Below are 20,067 nucleotides of genomic sequence, written 5' to 3' on the forward strand. Positions count from 1 at the left end.
AATTAAGTTAATAACAATGTACCTAACTATATAGTTTTAAGTTTAAAAAATTTGGCTCTCAAAAGAAATTTCAGTTGTTGTACTGTTGATATTTGACTCTGTTGACTAATGAGTTTGCCGACCACTGTGTTAGGCTATTTGTATGCTGTTTTCTTCACCCTAACAATATGTTTAAAGTATCTATTGATGCATCAAAACAACTTCAAAACTTGGTGGGTTAAAGCAACTGTTTTGTTTTTCCCCATGATTCTGTGACTCAGGAGTCTCTACAGGACACAGCAGGGATGACTAGTCCCTGCTCTACACTGTTTGGGGCTTTGGGTGGGATGCCTCATATGATCCAGCATGGCTGATTCCTCACATCCTGGTGCCTCGGTGATCCTCCAAGGGGCTTCTTTCTGTAAGCACTTTCTTATCTCCCAGGACCTCTCTGTGTTGGCCTCTCTTCCCAGCAGGGGACCCTGGACTTTTTACATGTGGCTTGGGCTCCAAGAGCATAAAAGCAGCAGCTGCCAGGCCTTTTTGACACCTGGGCTCAGAGGGACCTGGGTGGAAATGAGGGTTAAGCTATAGCTCTGACTTGGGAATACTTGTGTAGGGACAGGAGGAAAGAAAAAAATAGAAATGAAGGCCCTTCGGAGAGCAAGAATGTGAGGAGAGAAAGGAACTCTCTCCACATTCCATTGGTCAAAGCAGTCCCAGGCCTGGCCCAGATTCAATGCCATAAAGGAATGGACTCCACATCCCCTGAGAGAGTGACTCACACAGGGAGGGGAAGATTGATGACAGCCATCTTCGGAGACCAGCTAGCACCCAATATAATGCATCATGTGTTCTTGTATCATGCAGCACTTTTCAAAAGCTTGGTTTTTAGTGGTTGCAGAGATTTCTTTTGAATATACATATACATTATTTTATTTAACCAAACCACTGATCGTGATCTTAGAATCCTATATAATAAAAGGTTAATATACAATTTGTCCCCTCGACCGGGAGTTCAACCTGGAGTTCGACCAGGGGGCAGGACCAGCCCGACAACTGCCTGAGGCCCCTCCCCGCCGGCCGCCCAGCGGATCAGACTCCACCCATGCACGAACTCATGAACCGGGCCTCTAGTGTATTAATAGACTCATAGTGTCTAGTAAAGCAACTGATATCCACATTCTCTCCTGCCCTGATCAGACCTCTCAAGAGAACTGAATTTATTTCTGGGCATCAGGGTTTACCATGAATATGGACAAACTGGAACTTGTTTGAGAAGTGCCACCAGAATGGTGAGGGGCATCCCAGCCTGAAGTGGCTGAAAATACTATGCATATGTACTGGAGAAGGTCAGACTCAAGGAAAAGTGTATTAAAATAGCTACAGTACTATTGCAGGGAGGGGGTGTTAAGCTAATTTGAAATGCCTTCAAGAAGTAGCCCTAGGACTAATGAGATGAAACCATTGAAAGAAAGACTTTAAAGTAAGGAATACATTGATTCCCAGTGGTCAAACCTGCCCAAGAGGAAACACAATTGACTTAAAAGCAAGTGAGTTTCCTTTCCCTAGAACTGTCTGGGCAGAGTTGGCTGAGACAGACACTACAGAGGAAATTAGAGCATTAGATGCCTGGTTGTTTAAATGACCTTCAATAGCCCTTACAATATGTAGTTTCTATGCTTAAACAGGTTGCTTTTCAACCTCAGGGGACATGAGCATGTGGGGATTCCTCCTACTGAACCTCCCCTAACAGCTTCAGAAATATAATTGGCTTATTGTCCTTCTAATCCTGATATTTGGGTGGAGGGGAGTTTTCATCCATTTTTTTCAATTATTTTTTCAAAAACAGAAACTACCAGCTTACTCAAAAAAGAAAAAAAATGATAGAGTATCAATTTTGAGTTTTAATTCTCTAAGAAATTAAAGCAAACATTTCTTACATCAGCTAGTGGTTGCTTGATTTTGTAGACCTTTTAAAGCTTGGAGACATCTTAGCCATCATTAAATCCAACTCCTATCCATTATACAAATGAGAACACTAAGTCCAGAAGACCCCAGTAACTTGCCCAAGGTCACCTAGAAGGTCAGTGTCAGAATAAGAATTAGAACCAAAGTTCTCAATCCCAGGTCAGATGCAATTTGCTTCAATTTAGTTCTAACAAATTAAACAGAAATGTATCCATTGGAGCCTAACCTCAACCATACATTGGTTAATATAGATACCAATTCAATTACAATAGAGCAAATTTTTAAAATACATTTAAAGAGAATGAATCAGTACATTGTGCTATTCAGAAATATATTTCATTCAAATCATATCAAAGCAAGGCAAAGGTTCTGACTTTTAGATGTATGTAATTCACAGATCAAAATTCAAACCTGTCAGTGTGAATATGGGAGCCAGAGAAAATGTTTAGGACTGACTTGTAGAACAATGTGAGGCTCTAGGTGAGCTTCTCTGAAACCTTGCTATTTAATTGGCCATGTCCACTTGCTTCCATCTTGGAAAGGATAACCACTGTCATTCTCACCCACATCTTTTTCACACAACTGGCTCTCTTTATTAGTGATGACTCGGACTCTGCCCACAAGCAGTCACAGAATCTATGGATAGGGGGAGACTTCTATGGAATAATGGCTGTAAAATGTGAATGTGCATGTGATCTCCTGGAAATCTTGTTAAAATGCAGATTCTGAATCAGCAGGTCTGGGTAGTTCTGAGATTCTGCATTTCTTTTCTTTTTCTTTCTTTTTTTTTCTTCATTGATTTCAGAGAGGAAGGGACGGGGAGAAAGAGATAGAAACATCAATGATGAGAGAGAATCATTGATCGGCTGCCTCCTGCACACCCCCCACTGATGATCGAGCCCACAACCCAGACATATGCCCTGACTAGGAATCCAACCGTGACCTCCTGGTTCATAGGTCAGCGCTCAACCACTGAGCAGCACTGGCCAGGCAGATTCTGCATTTCTAACAAGCTTCCAGGCCATGCTAATGCTGGTGACCCAGGGACCACAATTTTAGTTGCAAGAAAGTACAAGTTGTCTGATCCATTCCTCCACATTCACCTGAAATATGACTGATAAGGCCACATTATTTGGAGAAAAGGGGAAATTTTGCTAGCAATACAAATTTTACTTACACAAATAAGTCATAACAGTCATTCAGATCATTTATGATTGAATCAGAAAATCTTAGTATTCTAAAGAGGGTTTTCTTATTTCAGCCAAAATTCCCTCTGCTCCAATGTAAAGTCTTTTTCTTTTATTCTATATACTAGAGGCCTGTTGCACAAAATTCATGCAAGAGTAGGCCTTCCTTCCCCCTGCTGCCAGCACCAGCTTCCCTTTGGCACCCGGGACCTGGGCTTCCCTCTGGCCACTGGCAGGCACCCAGGACCCAGGCTTCCCTCAGAGCCCCAGCTTTGTCTGGAAGGACGTTTGGTCTAATTAGCATATTACACTTTTATTATTATAGATAATACTGTGGCAGAACCATCACTTTGACAGGTTTCCCCCAGTTGTTAGCTTGGTGGGTCTCAATGGTCCTCAGCCTTCAACTGCAGTAGGAGGCTTTGTATACTTCCAATGTCCTTCCCACATCCTGCATAACCCTGCGCCCTTGGACTGTTTAATCATGAGCTGTAGGCATCGGACCCAGGCAATAGTGATATCTAAAGTTCCTCACATGTTTCTAACATGCAGCCAAGGTTGACAACCACTGGTATACCTTTTCTCCCTATGCCCCTGGGAATATAGGACAAGCCCAATCCCTTTTTCAGCCCTCATTTATTTCACAAATCTTCATGGAGCATCAATGTTATGCCAGGAAATGGGCTACATGCTGGGGATAAGCAGTGAACGGGAAAAGAAGTATAACTGGGAGGTGTCCATGCTTATGAAGCTGAACCTTCTTACACATGCTCCCACATTCTGCTCTGGCCCCTTCATCCTGGATAGAAAGGTGGGTCTGTGGATGCAATGCTCTTGGCCCTGGTGTCTCTGTCTTTCCAGGACTCTTGGAAAAGCTCATTCTTGCTTTTGTGCATCTCACTGTGTTCTTGACTACCTGGAGTACTTAGAAAACTTATACATCTCAGCCTTCACCAGAAGAAGGAAAATCTAATTGCTTGTTTTTTCTCATGTACCAACTTTCTTTCCCCTTGCTCCTGTGTCTTTCCCTCCATGGGTGGAGAGTCATTTATGGCCTTCTCAAACTGTAGACTATGTTCCTCTAGCCTTCTCATCACATTTGCTTATTTGTTTTATTGATGATTTTTCTGTGTGGTGACAGGCAAGCCTTACTAGTCAGCCACAGATATACAGGAGTATTGCTTAAGACCTCATCAAAAGTGAGGTCCACGGACCTACATACTTGAAGTCATCTAGGATCTTATTTGAAATGCAGAATCTCAGGCCTGGACTCAGACCTACTGAATCAGAATCTGCATTAAACCCGATCCCCAGGCAGTTCATGTGCATGTTACAGTTTGAGTCGCTCTTAGAGAATTTTGAGGAGAGTTACCATGTACCTTAGAATCTCATTCTCATCTGTGGGTTTTCAGATTCATTTTGAAAATGTTGATTTATAGTTATTTCAAAGTTTAGTGGTCTGATAGGGCTCAGATGCTCAATGTTCTTAATTGGAAGATGGTCCATAAACTTTGGGTTCTGGTGTAGGTAGCACATAAACTATACACACTGAAGTTCCTGGTTGTCTGCTTGTTCAGATGGAGGGCATCCCTGTCCGATGCGACTGTGGCAGCAAAGGTGCCTGTGAGAAGGGCCATATTTTCTCCTTAGAAGGGCTTTGAATTTGCTCAAACACTAGAAACAAGTGCTTGGTTAAGGTCCCAGAATTCTTGGCACATAAAGCATAAAGAGGCAATTTTGGATTGGAACTTCCTTGGGTATTTGTTACCACCAGTGCCTTAATCACAGAGAAGAGTCTTTAAATTCCTGATTTGGGGTAAAACTGCATGTTGATGGTCCTGCCAGTTTGGGCTAATGCAAAACGTATCCCTACCTTGCAAAGTATTTGAATAAGTTGACCTTTTGGGTGGGGTTCTTCAGTGTTGTCCATTTAAACAATAGGGAATATCTGCCAAGCATGGTGATTTTAGATTTATCAGAGTGATTCCTTGCTTTCCTTTGCAGGAATTATCCAATATGTTCAGCTACTTAAGGCATTCTTTATATCTCACAATAAAACCCCATCATTGCACAGCAGTTCTCAACCTTGACTGTATATTGGAACTCGAAGTGTGCTTTCAAATATACCAATTCCTGGGTCCCCCAAGAGATGCTGACTTCATTGGTCTGGGTGAGACCTCGGTTTCAATGTGTTACAGAATTTTTTTATTCTAAGGTGCAGCCAGGTTTGAGAGCCACTGTCACAGTGGTAGGGCCTTACTTTCTGATTTACCAGTGTTATGTATCCAATGAATCCAGTACCTGTGTCACATTATTAGATATGTTCTAAATCACAGTCACCCACTCGCTAGCTGTGCACCCTTGAAAGGGTCAGTTAAAGTCCACAAGCCTCAGTTTCTTCTTCTCTAAAATAGGGGTCGTCATTACATTAGAGGGTCATTGTGGAGATTTAAATAAAATATACAAGGTGACCAGGGCAATGTCTAGTACTCAACAAAATAGGAATTGTTGCAAAGGATGGTGGGCATGGCCCTACTTTGCACATTTAGAAGTGGAGCTTGATCACCTTTGAGTCTGGTGGTGGTGCTACCATGCAGGCTTTGAATGGGAGTTCCAACTGAGCTTGTGCTACTGGCCCACAGGTGGCGCCTGAGTAAGATAGGAGTGCTCTGAAGAAGCCCCTCATTGTTTCTAACTGTGGTAAGATGAAACAGAATGGAGCAGTACCCACTTACTCCTCAGGAGAGAGAAACCCAGTCCAGAAATCTGTTGAGAAGAAAACTGTGATAAAGTATCAAAGGACATCTAAGAGAAAGTAACAGGCATCATATTTGAGAATTAGATTGTTTCTCTTTTTTAAAATTTTTATTTATTGATTTGAGAGAGAGAGAGAGAGAGACAGAGAGAGAGATTTGTTGTTCCACTCATATATGCATGCATTGGTTGATTCTTGTATGTGTCCTGTCCAGGGATCGAACCCACAACCTTGGCATATTGGGAGGGCATATTGGGAGATACCCCACGAGTGCAATTGTTTTTCCTTTTTAAAGGGAAAGGCATTGCTGCTATAAACTCATAAAACAAGACAAAGTAAATGTGGGATGAGGAAGAACTTTCAAGGAAATTAAGGATCCAGCAATATCTTGCATTATTTTGCTATTTATATTTTTGCTAGTAATTATAAATTACTAATTATTTTGCTAGTAATTAAAAAATTAAAAATAATACTTCTTTATCCCTTTTAAAACCTGCGTACTTGAATATGAACATATGATGAATATATATGTGTGTAATGTGTATATATGTATAACATATATGTATGTGAGACATGTGTATATGTAGTTTATATATTAGTATATATATATCTATACACATAAATATATCTACATATAGATATGTATTTCATACATTTAAATATAAATCAGAATTAGATCAATAGCACTTAGAACCAAAGGATTTCTGCTAGGATGAATTATGGAATCTACAAAATGTGACAATAATCAAGAGTATAAATTCAATTAAAATTAGTCTCTTGTCCTCAATCAAAATACTGGCTCTATACTACTCTCACACCAAGAGGACTCATGCTCTGAAATTTACATTTATTAATTTGGCCACTCTGGCTGAGCTGAAAATCTGCCATTAAAATAGAGTCTAAAATATAGGGGTTTTAAAAAATAATTAAGCTTCTCATAAAATAATTTGAATATAATTTATGTATGGTGTTAACTGAGCTCTGGCCTAATTCTAAACTCTCTTTCATTTGGTTGCAGGAGTGGCCTTTAGGAAACAGAGACCCAATTACATTATTCCACTACTCAAAAAAATTTTAATAGTTTTAAATCAATGTTCTTAACTTGGCATTCAAATCTGGCCCCCACGAATCTGTTCTGAAACTACTCTCTAGTTTTAACTTTTCCTAAATGTTCTGTGATGCCCAACTCCACATTTTTATATCCTGTCCCTTCTGTAAATACCTTTTCCACCTTATGTCCACCTTTCAAAACCTATGCATCTTTACACCCCAGCTCAAATGATACCTTCTTCAAAGGGTATCCCCAGTCTTCATTCCAAACACCACTTTCATCCTACTTTGACTTCCTCCCCACTCATTTTACTTCTTTTACTACATGCTTTCTAGAGCTTTATATCATTGCTAAAGCATCAATTACACTTTTCCTTGTGTTAGCAAATGTTTGGGAAGCAATGTTTACTTTTGAGCCAGACTAGACCAGAGTTAAACCCTGATTCTTAGACAAGTGACTTAATTTTTCTGAATTTCAGCTTCTTCACGGGTAAATTGAGAAAATATTACCAAATTTGTATGGATTGGTAGGGGATAGTATATGATAATATGCAGTAAAGGTCTCCAATAAAGGAAAGTTATTATTACCACAGTGGTTCAGATCATCTCCCTGACTAATTCATCAACAGTACCTTACAGCATCTTATTCTCCAAAGTGTTTTCTGAATTGAATGGAAGCAGTCCAAACCAATGGCATCTGCTGCCTGGATCTCACTGAGCTATTAGTTTTTCAACATCTGTTTTGACTTTCAGAAAGAATGTCCATTTTTAGGCATCAGCAGCATTTTCCTGTGGCATTTCAATATGTCTCAATCTTGAAATGATTATAACTTGTGCTTGATTGAATCCAAATCAGCAATGCCATGGAGAACATCCCAGCCCATGAGCATGTCTACTTTACGTAGGCCCAAGAGAGCATAGACCTCTGTACAAAGAGCCTGAACACCAAGGAACATTGTGTCAGCTTCTAATGACATTGCCCTTTGCTCAGATGTCTAAATAGTGGCAGTAGTGGAGCTTAAAAAGCTCTTAATTATCCAGAATACTGCAAAACAGGGAGAGCACAGCAAACCTGATTTTCTTCAATATCGTTGGTAACTATACCGGATGCACTCAGAATGTATTTATAATAAAAATTATAGACTCTATTTTCTTGACTTCTAATTTCTTTGTAAACCTTTCCATCAAAAGAATCCACCATTTTCTCCAGTAGATTCTGCTTTATTTCCTATGGAAAGCAGAATTTTCTAAACCACTATTTTTCATGAATCTTGAGTTCCCGTTTCAGCACCAAGGACAGAGTATCACATGGCTTAATGCCCACCCATCCTATTTAATTAACAAAAATTTAAATGTTTTAAATTTTTTGTTCAAATGTTTTTGGTATGATATACAAAGATTCACTAGCCCATCGAAGCTCTCAGTGTAGAACTAAGGCAGGATATGGGCAAGATAAACAAGCTCATAATGATTATAACACTATATGACAAGTGCTATTACAGAGTTATGTACAAGTCACATGAGAACCAGGGAAGGGAATGATTAATTGATTGGTAAAGAAATGCTTTACAAAGGGGCTGATATTTGAGCTGAGTGGTGAGAATTGAGTGAACTTTGCAATACAGAGAAGAAATACCATGAAGCGTACACAGTTTATTCGGGGATTTCTGGAAATTTGGTTTGATGTGGCTGAAACATGGCAAGCTAAGGTTAGAATTAAGAAATAGACTAGGTTACCACATACTTATATATTAAGATAAGGGGATTATGCTTTATCCTAGAAAAACTGAGAGCCACTGAAAGGTTTTTGAGCAGGGACATAGCCTGATTCGACTTGTGTTTTAGTTTTAGTAAGCTAGTTCATACAGCAGGAGAGAGAGTATACGAAAAAAGAGAAAGAGAAGAAATGAGAGGGCAGAAGGGTAGGGTGACATTTATCCGTATGGTCCTGGGAATGAGGGACTGCTCCATCATAACCAAGGTTAGACAGGGAGAATTTACTTGGCTTATCTCCCACCAGCTGTTCACCAGTGTTTCACATGTGGACTCTGTTTCTCCAGATTCTTCCAAGAAGATAAAGGATGTCTTGGCTGAATTTAATGAGAGTGGAAGCCTCAAACAATTTGACTCACATGAGGTAAGAAAATTTTCATTTCAAGCCTTTAAAAACTCCATAATTCAGCCTTTCTACAATTTTTTCTCCTCTTGGAAGTTTAGCTCACATTGAATAACTTGTTACTCAACATATATTTTCCTGTCTCAAGTGAGTTATTGGTGCTACCTGGAATTATACATTTCCCAAGTCCATTCACCCTCCCACTGTCCTATAAACAACATCATACCTTCTCTCTTCTCAAATCTCTTATTCCTCCTCATTTTCAGTTAACCACTGTGTTTTCTGCTTCATGAAAAAATGGAAACAGCCCTAGCTGGATAGGATAGAGCATCGGCCTATGGACTAAAGGGTCCTGGGTTCAATTCCAGTCGAGGGCACATACCCAGGTTGCAGGCTCAATCCCCAGTAGGGCATGCAGGAGGCAGCCGATCAATGATTCTCTCTCATCATTGATGTTTCTATCTTTCTCTCCCTCTTCCTTTCTCTCTGAAATCAATATATATATATTAAAAAATGGAAATAGTCAGAAGAGATCTTCCATAAGATCTCTACTCACCTACATACCTTTTCTCCTGTAACAAGGTATGAAATCTCCATGCTGTTAATTCTAGCCCCTCTACTGTGCACTCAATCCTATCCTCTTTTGATCTATTGACAGGCATTGCTTCAGCAACTCTATCTATCTATCTATCTATCTATCTATCTTCTATCTATCTATCTTCTATCTATTTCTACCTCTATTTTCTTCACTTCAGTCTTCTATATACTTTATCTTTCTCATAAATATATTTCTCCTATATTAAAAATGTTCTTCAGATTCCACTTCTCCCTCTAGCTACTATCTCATTTCCTTCCTGTCCTTTATAGGAAATCATTTACTGTGCAAAAGATTTGTCTGCACTCATTGCCTTCAATTTCTCTTCTTACCACATTCTTGAAAGCTTTGCAATTAGCATGTAGCCCCTACTCCCCCTCTGAAACCACTAGCCTACAAAGCCAAGGATCTCCATGTGGCTAAACTCAATCACTACTTTACTCAACAGAATTGGTTGAGTAAAGTATATTTGGACATGGTTGGCCAAATTCTCTTCCACTTTCTTCACTTGGTTTTCAGGATACCAGTCTCCTAGTTTCACTCCTGGTTTAAAAATCAAGTAAGTATCTCATAATTAACATGCACTAAACTAAGCTCCTTGATCTTCTCCTGTACAACCTGTTTTCCCCGCAGTCTTTTCATTTCAGTAAATGGCAATTCCATTTTTCAAGTTATTCAGCCTAAAACTATGGAGTCATCATTGACTTTTCTCTTTTTCTCACATCCCACATCCAATTCGCTAGCAAACCCTGTCACTTCTATGTTTAAAATATACCCCAAATCTAGCCACATCTCACCACTAGCAGTGCTCCCACCCTGGCCTGAGTCATCACCATATTCTGCCCAGATTATTGCAGTAGTCTCCTAACTGGGCTCCTTGTTTCTGCTCTTGACTTTTAAAGTCTATTCTTCACACACATCCTGAGCAATCTGCTAAAACTTAAGTCAGATAATGTCACTGCTCTGCTCAATAATCTCTCATGGTTCCCCCCCAACCCCTACTCAGAATAAAAGTCAAGGTCACTACAATCTGCAGCTCCCCCTACGCTATGTCCCCATCTCTTGCTACTCTCCTATCCTCATTCCTTCCAGCCATATTAGCCTCCTTGATGCTGTCAAATAAGCCAAGGCCGCCCTAACCTCAGCACCTTTGCACTTGCTTTTGCCTCTTCCTAGAATGTTCCTCCCCCAGATAAACACATTGTTCATTTTCTCACCTCAAGTGTTGGCTCAAGTCATCTTCTTTGTGAATATCACCTTCTCTATCCCACTGCTCTGCCTCATTTTCTTCCTTAGTACTTCTCACCATCTGGCCCACTATGTAACTCACTTATTTGTCTATCTCTGTATAGACACTTATTTGTTCACTGCTGTGTCTTGGGGGCCCAGAAGAGTATTCAGAACATAGAAGACACTCAGCAAATGTTTGTTGAATAAATGAATGAATGCAAGACCTCTCCCACTTTCAAATTCAACTCATCTAACATTTCTTGAACATCCAGGCACTGTGCTGGGTACTGCAGAACATTTAAAGATGAGAAAGCACAGTTCCTCCCTTCTGGAACTTACTTCCTACTGACAGGGTCAAGTTTAAGAGCCATGACCCTGGACTCACATGGGGTTTATGTTAGACCCCTACCTCTGCTGCCAACCGGCAATGTGGCCTTGAATAGTATTTCACCTCTTTGAGCCTCATTGTTTCATCTGTGACCTGAAGATAACAATGACAACAAAAAGGACCTTGAAGTTTGCAGATAGTAGATTAAATGAGATAATGTTTGCCAAGTGTCTAAAGTTTCGACGAGACACTTAAAAATATTACCCACCATTATTCCCCTTCTGTCCCAGTTCCCCAGAATGTTTTCAACTCAACTTCTTCCCTGTTCCTGGGTCCTGTTATGAGGGCCAGTTGCGGAAAAGTGACCAATCAGCCAGGCAAACTTGAGGAAAGGCTGGCCACTTATTCATATTGTCATCCTTTCAACAAACTTTGAGTCAACATCTCTGCTGGGCACTGGGCAGGAATCCACAGAGCCCATGTTCTCCAGGTACATCTGGGAGGGGCGTTGGATAAAATGCACCCGTCATCAAGAGAAGAAAGCCAGAGGAAGGTTGCTGGAACTGAAGCAAGACTGAGTATGCACCATTTCAAAAGACATTCCTGAAGAGAAGCCATGCGGGGAAGATGGCAGAGCCAACAAAGAACTCTCAGCCTCCCCCCCACACTCCCAGCCCAGCTCCAAAAACATAGGAACAAAGCCTGGCGGGGGCTGCTAATCAACCTGTCCGCCCTGAAGCTGGCAAGTGGGAGGGGAACAATTTGGTCAGGGCCACCCAGGGTGTGAAGGCCACAGGAGCTTTCAGAAGCAGGGAGCAGCAGCTCGGCTGTTATGAGCACTCTGCCACCCCCACCGCCATCATGCTGGCCCCCACTCTTTGTATGTGCAGCACTGCTGTGTCCCAGGGGAGTTCTGTCACTCTGATTTCATTCCCCTTCACAGTGTGGCTGACTTCTAATAGGTGTAATGTCCTGGCATGGGGTTGGGGAAACAACAGGGCTTAATTTCTCTTAAGCTTGATGGCTTACTGCTGCTAAAATGTCTCCACGAGAAACAAGCCAGCTGTGGGAAGGGTCAGGTGACTAGCAGAGCGAAGTGAGGAATGAAAGTCTGTAGAGTGGCAGGGCTGCACCTGGCCATGAGCAACGTCCCCTGGCCCATCAGCACTGTGTAGTTCTCTGGAGAGCGGAGTGCAGCTGAAGACAGGAAGTAACAAGAGCATCAGAATGAAAGGGACACGATGGCTTGGTAGCACCGTGACCTGAAACTGAGACACACCTATACACAAATCAGTTCTGATGCTGCTTTGAGCACGTTATTTATGTTTCAGAATTTTTTTTCATCCACAAAGAGCAGTAACAGTCCCACCTCCCACTATTGTTTTTGAACTTAAGGGAGACCATGCATGTAAAATGCCCGATGCACAGTAAACGCTCCATCTAGCTCCCTTCCCTTCTTGACCAGTGTAAGAATGAGCACACTCTCCTTACACAGGTTGTAGGGACAGTTGCCCAGCTATATGGCGTGTGGATCAGGCCTTACATGAAAGTTGCAGGAATTTTTTTGGTGGGGTGGGTAACAGGCTTGAACAATGTCAGAGGCTATGATGTTACTCCAGGGCTCAGAGAATTGCCAATGTGCCGCATAGCAATTAGTTATCAGGTTTGGACGTAGTACCTAGCCACTTTCTACCCATCAGATATTTACTAACAGCTACTCTGAATCTGGCCTGTGCTCATAAAGAACACACTCTCTCATAATCCAGGTGTCATTTTGACAATGGCACAGAGTCATATTTGTTGGCAACTGAAATTGGGGTGTTTAGAGGGAGTGACAGGGAACATGATGTCAGCACTGGGACCTCTGGTAGATACAGTAACAGGAGCACTGGACTAGGTGTCAGAAGATCTGGCTTTTGGTTTTACTCTGCCACTAGCTAGGGGGTCGGGGTGGGGGGACAATCACTAAACTTATAGGCCTCAGTGGTGTGAGAAGATCTAGTCTCCTCTGAACTGTTTTGATGTGAATGCTCTGTGTTTCCAGGCTTATTCTATACCACCCTGTTCCGTCGTAGGATAGGAACATAAATAATCGAACATGTGTTCATTCATTACTGTTTTCTAAGTTCTTGAAACACTTTGTTCATTCTTTTCCTATGGTACTCACCACTGTTGACCTGTTTTAGATTTATTTCAATACCTTTACCATATATATAAATATATATGACTGAATCTCTTGAAGGTATGGACCATGCTTAACTCTTTGGTGTGTTCCTCAGTGCTGTCCAGCACTGTCTTATACTTAGGAGACTCAGTTTATATATGAATGGACCCCACAATAATTGATGACAGTCAACTGTACCAATTAGGAATCCAACATTCATTAAAATACCCATCAGGAAACACCGTGTTAGGTAGTAATGGGGAAACAGAGATGAAATAAGACATTTCACTTCCTTCCAGGATCTCTACATCACAGACAACTATATATTAATAGAGGGCAGCAGATATGAGTGTCCCAAAACAGGAACCAAGGTGGAAAAGTAAAGCAATTCAGGCACAGGAGGTCATGCCAGAACCCCTGGAGAAGGTGGAATATGGACCAGACCTTAAAGGATAGCTGGAGTTTTAACAAGTAGAGACAGAAACAGTTCATGCAAAGCACATGGCGGGTTGGCCAGAGAAAAACACAGAGATCCAGGTAGAAAGCCTGCGGAGGTACACAAAGGCACTAATAGGAGAAAGACCAGAATGGTCTCAGAGCTTGAAGTAACTACAGATCTAGGTTGGAGTGAGATTATGGGAGGACTGTGAATCCCAGACTCAGGGAGTGCACAGGAGATCATTGTACTGTGGAAATACTACATGTTAGACCTTCTATTTACATCTATCTTTATTTCATCTAATTTTTTTGTATATGATTTATAAAGTAAAATAGAGGAGCACATCATACATGTATATAACTTATAAGTAAAGATAAATGTTTTGCTTCAAAATGTTATGGATGTTGAAAAAAATGTTATGGGTGCACACATAATTTTAAAAATTTGGAGACAACCCATCTCAACTCTCCTGTGGGCAATTAGAAGCCATGGAGATTTCTGAGTAAGGAAGCATTCTGCTTCAGGAAGTTCAACCTGGCAAGGAAGGATAAGATGGGAAGGCCAGCAGATGGAGGTGGAGGTAAGGAAGCCTTTGAGAAGTATTGCCACAGTGCAGGTAGGATACATGCAACAGAAGTCTGAAATCAGGGTCAATGGGTCCTGCAAGGGCCCCCTTGTCAGTGTGGTGGTAGATGGGCAATGGACAAAAGCAGACCTGGATACGACAGACATTGCAAAAGAACAGCAGACAGAAGGGAGAGACAAGAACTAGTCTCAGACTACTGGGAGTTCAAAGCTGAGCCTGGGATGTTGGGAGAATAATGGCATTATTGACATTAACAGAAACTGCAGAAAGAGTAGCTGGTATAGGGAGGAAGCTAATTGAGGTTTAGAACTTGAGGTCTCCTAGCCCAGCACTCACAATATGTTGAAGAATAAATGGAGGTTAAAAGAAGGGAGAACCAGCCAGGATATCTCCTGAATCTCACACTGACCTTGTTTGACAGTCTTTCAGCTTTGTTTTGTTTGTTTGTTTGCTTTTTAAATATATTTTATTGATTTTTTTTTTTTGCAGAGAGGAAGGGAGATGGATAGAGAGTTAAAAACATCGATCAGCTGCCTCCTGCACACCCTCTACTAGGGATGTGCCCGCAACCAAGGTACATGCTCTTGACGAAATCAAACCTGGGACCTTTCAGTCCACAGGCCAATGCTCTATCCACTGAGCCAAACCGGTTAGGGCTCAGCTTTGGTTTTTATTTATTTTTTAAAAATATATTTTATTGATTTTTTACAGAGAGGAAGGGAGAGAGAGATAGAGAGTTAGAAACATCGATGAGAGAGAAACATGGATCAGCTGCCTCCTGCACATCTCCTACTGGGGATGTGCCTGCAACCCAGGTACATGCCCTTGACCGGAATCGAACCTGGGACCTTTCAGTCTGAAGGCCGACGCTCTATCCACTGAGCCAAACCGGTTTCAGCAGCTTTGGTTTTTAAAGAGCATTGCAATTAGGCTTTGTTTAACAGAGCATTCTTTTTATTAAATCATTTAGTACAGTCTATTTTCCAGAAATATTTTATGCTAATAGTTTTCAATTTGATGCTAACCAAAAATGAAAAGATTAGCAGGACATTTTGGAACTCAAAACTACATTTTAAAATAGTACTTGTCAACTGAAAGAGCACAAAAGAAAAAACAATGCAAAAAAAAAGCCTTTAAAAAAAATGAATAACAGTGCTGTCAGCAAATACTTAGTCAAATCAAAGAAGAGAACCAAAATATTACCAGACCATGGAAAATCAAGAGTTCCAAGAAGAAAAGTGAAAGGAATGCTACAGAGAAGCCAAAGATGAGAAAGTCTAAAAGCGACAACTGCATCTGTGACCTTCAGGAGAGCAGGGCCAGAATCCAAAGCAAATGAGATTAAGCAGGTGAGAAGCTTAATGGGGTCCGTTTGGAGGAATTTGAAGGGGATGGGAAGAAGGACAAGCTAGTAGCTCAACTAGCCAGCAATTTCTTTGGAATGGTGACCTTGAACATGCTCACAAGTAGAGAAGCAGATGCTTGCTGGGAGATGCCATCAGAGGCAGGGAGGGTGGAGTCAAAGGTCATATTAGGTGGAAAGTAGGAGGAAAAGTTTTTGCTCTTGCATACTGGAAAATAGGAGGTGGATGTGTGAGGAAGAGACATTCTGTGCTGATAAGGCTGTGGAGACAGAGACGGACAAAAAGTGGATGAAACAGAGAGACACAGAGACTCAGGGGCCGAAAAGACAGGGAGGGAAACAGAGATTGGTAGCTGTTGCAGGAAATATGAGTCCAACATTTGCTTAGAAATCCCTTTAGCTGGCAAGAGCCTATATTATCCTCTCTCCTCCAATCTGCAAAGGAGATATATAGAATAGCTCTGCCTGGGGTTGAATAGAAACTGCCTGTGACTTCCCAATGGGGTCAGGAGGGCATCCCTTGTTTTTAAGGCTAAGACTTTGTATCCCAAACCTGATGGTACCCAGGCAAGCCAGCTCCTGGTTCTGGAAAGGCTCTTAGAGCTTCCCGAAGAGACAAGGGGTTAAATGCTATCAACATTTTAGTGGGAGAGCCAAGTAGGATCCCAACCAGGGATTTTATTCTCATGACTGTTATTATTCACAAAAGCCTGCACAGCAGATCTTGGAGTAATGCTTCCTCAAATGAGCTCCAGGAGCATCTGCCGATTTGATGAAGAATCTGATGCCATCAAAGCAGGAGCCAGTGATGACTCACTGCAAACTGTTGTTGAGCGTTGCTGAGTGCAGCAGCCCTCCCTGGCATGGTTGCTCCCAGCCTGGGCCCGGGAGCCCAGAGGCACTGGGAGAGAGACAGCAGGGAGAGGCTCTAGTTTGGGGCATATTTCTTGATTCTCCCTTCTGTCCTTGGCTTCCTGCTCTTCTCCCGGTGCCTAAAACCTTCGCAAGGCCATGTTTTGAGAGTAGCTGAGCCAGACACACACCCTCCCCTCTGTTAATCTTGAGGTTTGTCCAGGGAAGATCAGTTATGAAAATAAAGGATGGAGTCTGTCCTTTTCTCTTCCAGCTCTTTCCTCTATTTTTGAGACCTAAATACTCGGGAATTATCTTGCAGCACAAGGAGAAAATTGACACATCACAGAAAAGCCATTCTTTTCCACCATGTTTTCAAACGGCCTGAGGCATGCCTCATCTTAACCAGGATTCCAGGGCACTGACCTAGTCTTGCTCATTGGAGACCAGTCCCTCCCAGGGGTCTGTATGCAGGCAGAGCCCTGCCCTGGGGCCTCCACGCCCAGAGCTCACTCTCCATCACTCCCTTTTCTACCTAAATTTAGCAATGTGTTGTTACAAAAGCCTCCTGTGGTTCCGTGCCCCACTAAGCCCTGCAGCCTCCAGTGTTCTCTCTTCGCCTCCCCCACCTGCTTTCGGTGCCTGTCATTCTCTGTCACCTCCCGCCGGCCTTTTCATTCCTGCCCCCACCAACCCCTCCACTTCCTTCTGCTTCCCTTTTCATTTCTCTTGTCTGCCAGCTCCCCGATTCCTTTTCCTTCTGTGCCTCCTCTCTGTCCTTGGAGTATCTCCACTGACTTTGCCCTTTTTGTCTCTTTTCAGACAATTAGCTATGACGTCTTCAAGCTGTTCATGAGGGCATACCTGGAGGTGGACCTGCCCCAGCCACTGAGCACGCACCTCTTCCTGGCCTTCAGCCAGAAGCCCAGACAGGAGGTCCCTGACCGCCCAAAGGAGGGGACCAGAAACAGTGAGGCCAGTGCCCCAGGTACATAGACCAGCATTTTATGGAAGAGAGGTTTTGCAGCTCTGGCCCACTTGCCACAGGCATAGTAGTTTCCCTATGGAGTTGACTGGGGAATAGGGGGCCAGACCTCCTTTCTTCACTGGACCTCACAGGAAGTCCTGTCTGATGGATCTCTCAGTAAGGGGGTGGGGCATAATTCTTGCCACTCAGGATCTGAGGGAGGATGGGGGAAGAAGAGCACAGGGAGAAGAGAGCCTTCCGCAAAGGCTGCCACATCCAGCTAGTGTGCCCAGGCTGCAACCAACCTGGGAGTGTCACAAAGGTATGGTATGGTCACTGTTTCCTGGAACTTGGATTATAATGGGGAAAACACAGTAAACCCCAACAAGGAAGCATGAACCGAGCTGACACCCAGAGACACAGATACAACCCAAGTGATCCAGACTTCGAGGAAGGTCCCCTACCTGCCCCTCTAGGAAGCTGGAGGTGTGAGCTGGCCTCTAAATCTTCTCTTTGTTCTTCAGATTCTAATATACAGAATGTGGATAATGCTGCCAAAGCCGATGAGGCCTGTGCCCCTGATATGGGTAAGTCTTTGGAATACAAGATTTAGGGAAGAGGGGGGAACCTAACCAGCAGTTCTGTCTCCATGTAATCGTATGCTCCTGAGCAGATCCTGTCTGCCTCCATCTCTGGGGTCCCTGCCATGCAAATATACTGGGACTTTGAGGCTGGATGACAGTTCTTTGGCTAAGGTACAGATGACTCTACCAGTAGGTGGCTGGAGTGGGGGAAAGCAAGAAGGTAAGAGTTTGCTTTGGTTAAATTCCAACAGCATTCATAAATGCAGGTTTGCGTAAGATGGGAGGAGGAGCAAGGGAAGCTGGCTAACATTGTTTTGAAGATTTGCCAGGCACCTCCTTTATTATAGATTTCATTTAGCCTTCACAGTCATACCACCTTCCACATTAAGGAACTGAGGATTTAGGAGTTTATAAGCCACTCTATGACCTGCAGAGCTAGGGATTCAATCCAGAATTGTCCAGCTCCTAAATTCCTGCTCTTTCCTACAACATCTCTGTGCCACAGTTTCCCCATCTGTAACATGAGATGATAATGGGTTGATATGAAGGTTGAGTTTTATGTATAAAGTGCTTAGCACAGCACCTGAATCATAGTAAATGTTCAATAGATATCAGCAATTATTATTCAGGCCACCTCTCTAGAAATGCATTTTTAATTGATTTTTAAAATTACAATTGACATACAATATCATATTACTTTCAGGTGAGTATGCTTTACTCTTAACTCATCATTGTCTGCCAAGATCTCCTTCAACCTGCACCTTCAGTTGCCAAGCATATTCATTGGGCATCTTATTTCCATGGAAGGGTTCTCAAAGGCTCTCCTCCTCCCAGCTTCTCTTGAGGCTTTAAAGACAAAGAGTCAGAGAGTCAGGCCTAATTTTCTGCACATTATTGTCTGGAAAATATTGAGTCATATTGATGAGTTCCAACTCTTGGGATGTGCCCAGGGAATACAGTTTTATTGTATCTTTCAAATCTATATATATGAAAGCCATCAGACAGGTAGCTATGACGCTCACTGACTACCAGGGGGCAGATGCTCAACACAGGAGCTGCCAAGCTGCAGTGACTTGACAGCTGCGGTTCTCGGGTGACACACCTGAAACCAGAGCACCCAGAACCAGAGAGGAGGGAGCCCAATTCCAAGGTATGTCACCCAAGAACTGCCCTCTCGCAATCCGGGACCCCTTGGGGGATGTCATTTCAGATGACAATTGTGAAAATGTGTATTGGTAAATGATCAATTGTTTGGATTTTGTAATCTGAGCCAAAGTTACCTTTATAAATTGAATGTGTTCCTCAAAAAGATAGGTTAAATGATATTGATCTGTTGGTTACTGATATTACTAAAAATTACTATCATCTTTTCTTTTTAAAAAATTCTTTTTTTTCAATCTTTATTGTTGAGATTATTACAGATAATAATTTTTTCTCCCCATAGCTCCCCTCCACCTGGTTCCCACCCCACCCCAGGCCTTCACCACCCTATTATCTGTGTCCATAGGTAATGCATACATGCATATGAGATCTTTGTTTAATCTCTTCCCACTCCCCCACCCCCGCTTCCCTCTGAGAATCGTCAGTCTATTCCATTTTCATGCCTCTGATTCTATTCACCAGTTTATTCCATTCATTAGATTTCTTATTCATTTGATTTTTATACTCAATTGTTGATAGGTATGTATTTGTTGCCATTTTGTTGTTCATATTTTTTATCTTTTTCTTCTTCCTTTTCTTAAAGAATACACTTCAGCATTTCATATAATACTCGTTTGGTGGTGATGAACTCCTTTAGCTTTTTCTTGTCTGTGAAGCTCTTTATCTGACCTTCAATTCTAAATGATAGCTTTGCTGGGTAGAGTAATCTTGGTTGTAGGTTCTTGCTATTCATCACTTTG

The 20,067-nt window shown here is 42.1% G+C and overlaps 1 protein-coding gene across 1 annotated transcript in view; it reads left to right on the forward strand.

Annotated features, from left to right (window-relative positions):
- The window catches only part of DGKG (diacylglycerol kinase, gamma 90kDa), a 206,171-nt gene that overhangs the window by 40,201 nt on the left and 145,903 nt on the right, over positions 1–20,067 (forward strand). The window contains exons 3-5 of the mRNA XM_014530473.1: positions 9,003–9,079; positions 17,438–17,603; positions 18,107–18,169. Coding sequence (XP_014385959.1) covers positions 9,003–9,079; positions 17,438–17,603; positions 18,107–18,169 — 306 coding nt within the window. The remainder of the gene's footprint in view (positions 1–9,002; positions 9,080–17,437; positions 17,604–18,106; positions 18,170–20,067) is intronic.

This window comes from Myotis brandtii, unplaced genomic scaffold (assembly GCF_000412655.1).
Source record: "Myotis brandtii unplaced genomic scaffold, ASM41265v1 scaffold118, whole genome shotgun sequence".
Taxonomy (NCBI): Eukaryota; Metazoa; Chordata; class Mammalia; order Chiroptera; family Vespertilionidae; genus Myotis; species Myotis brandtii.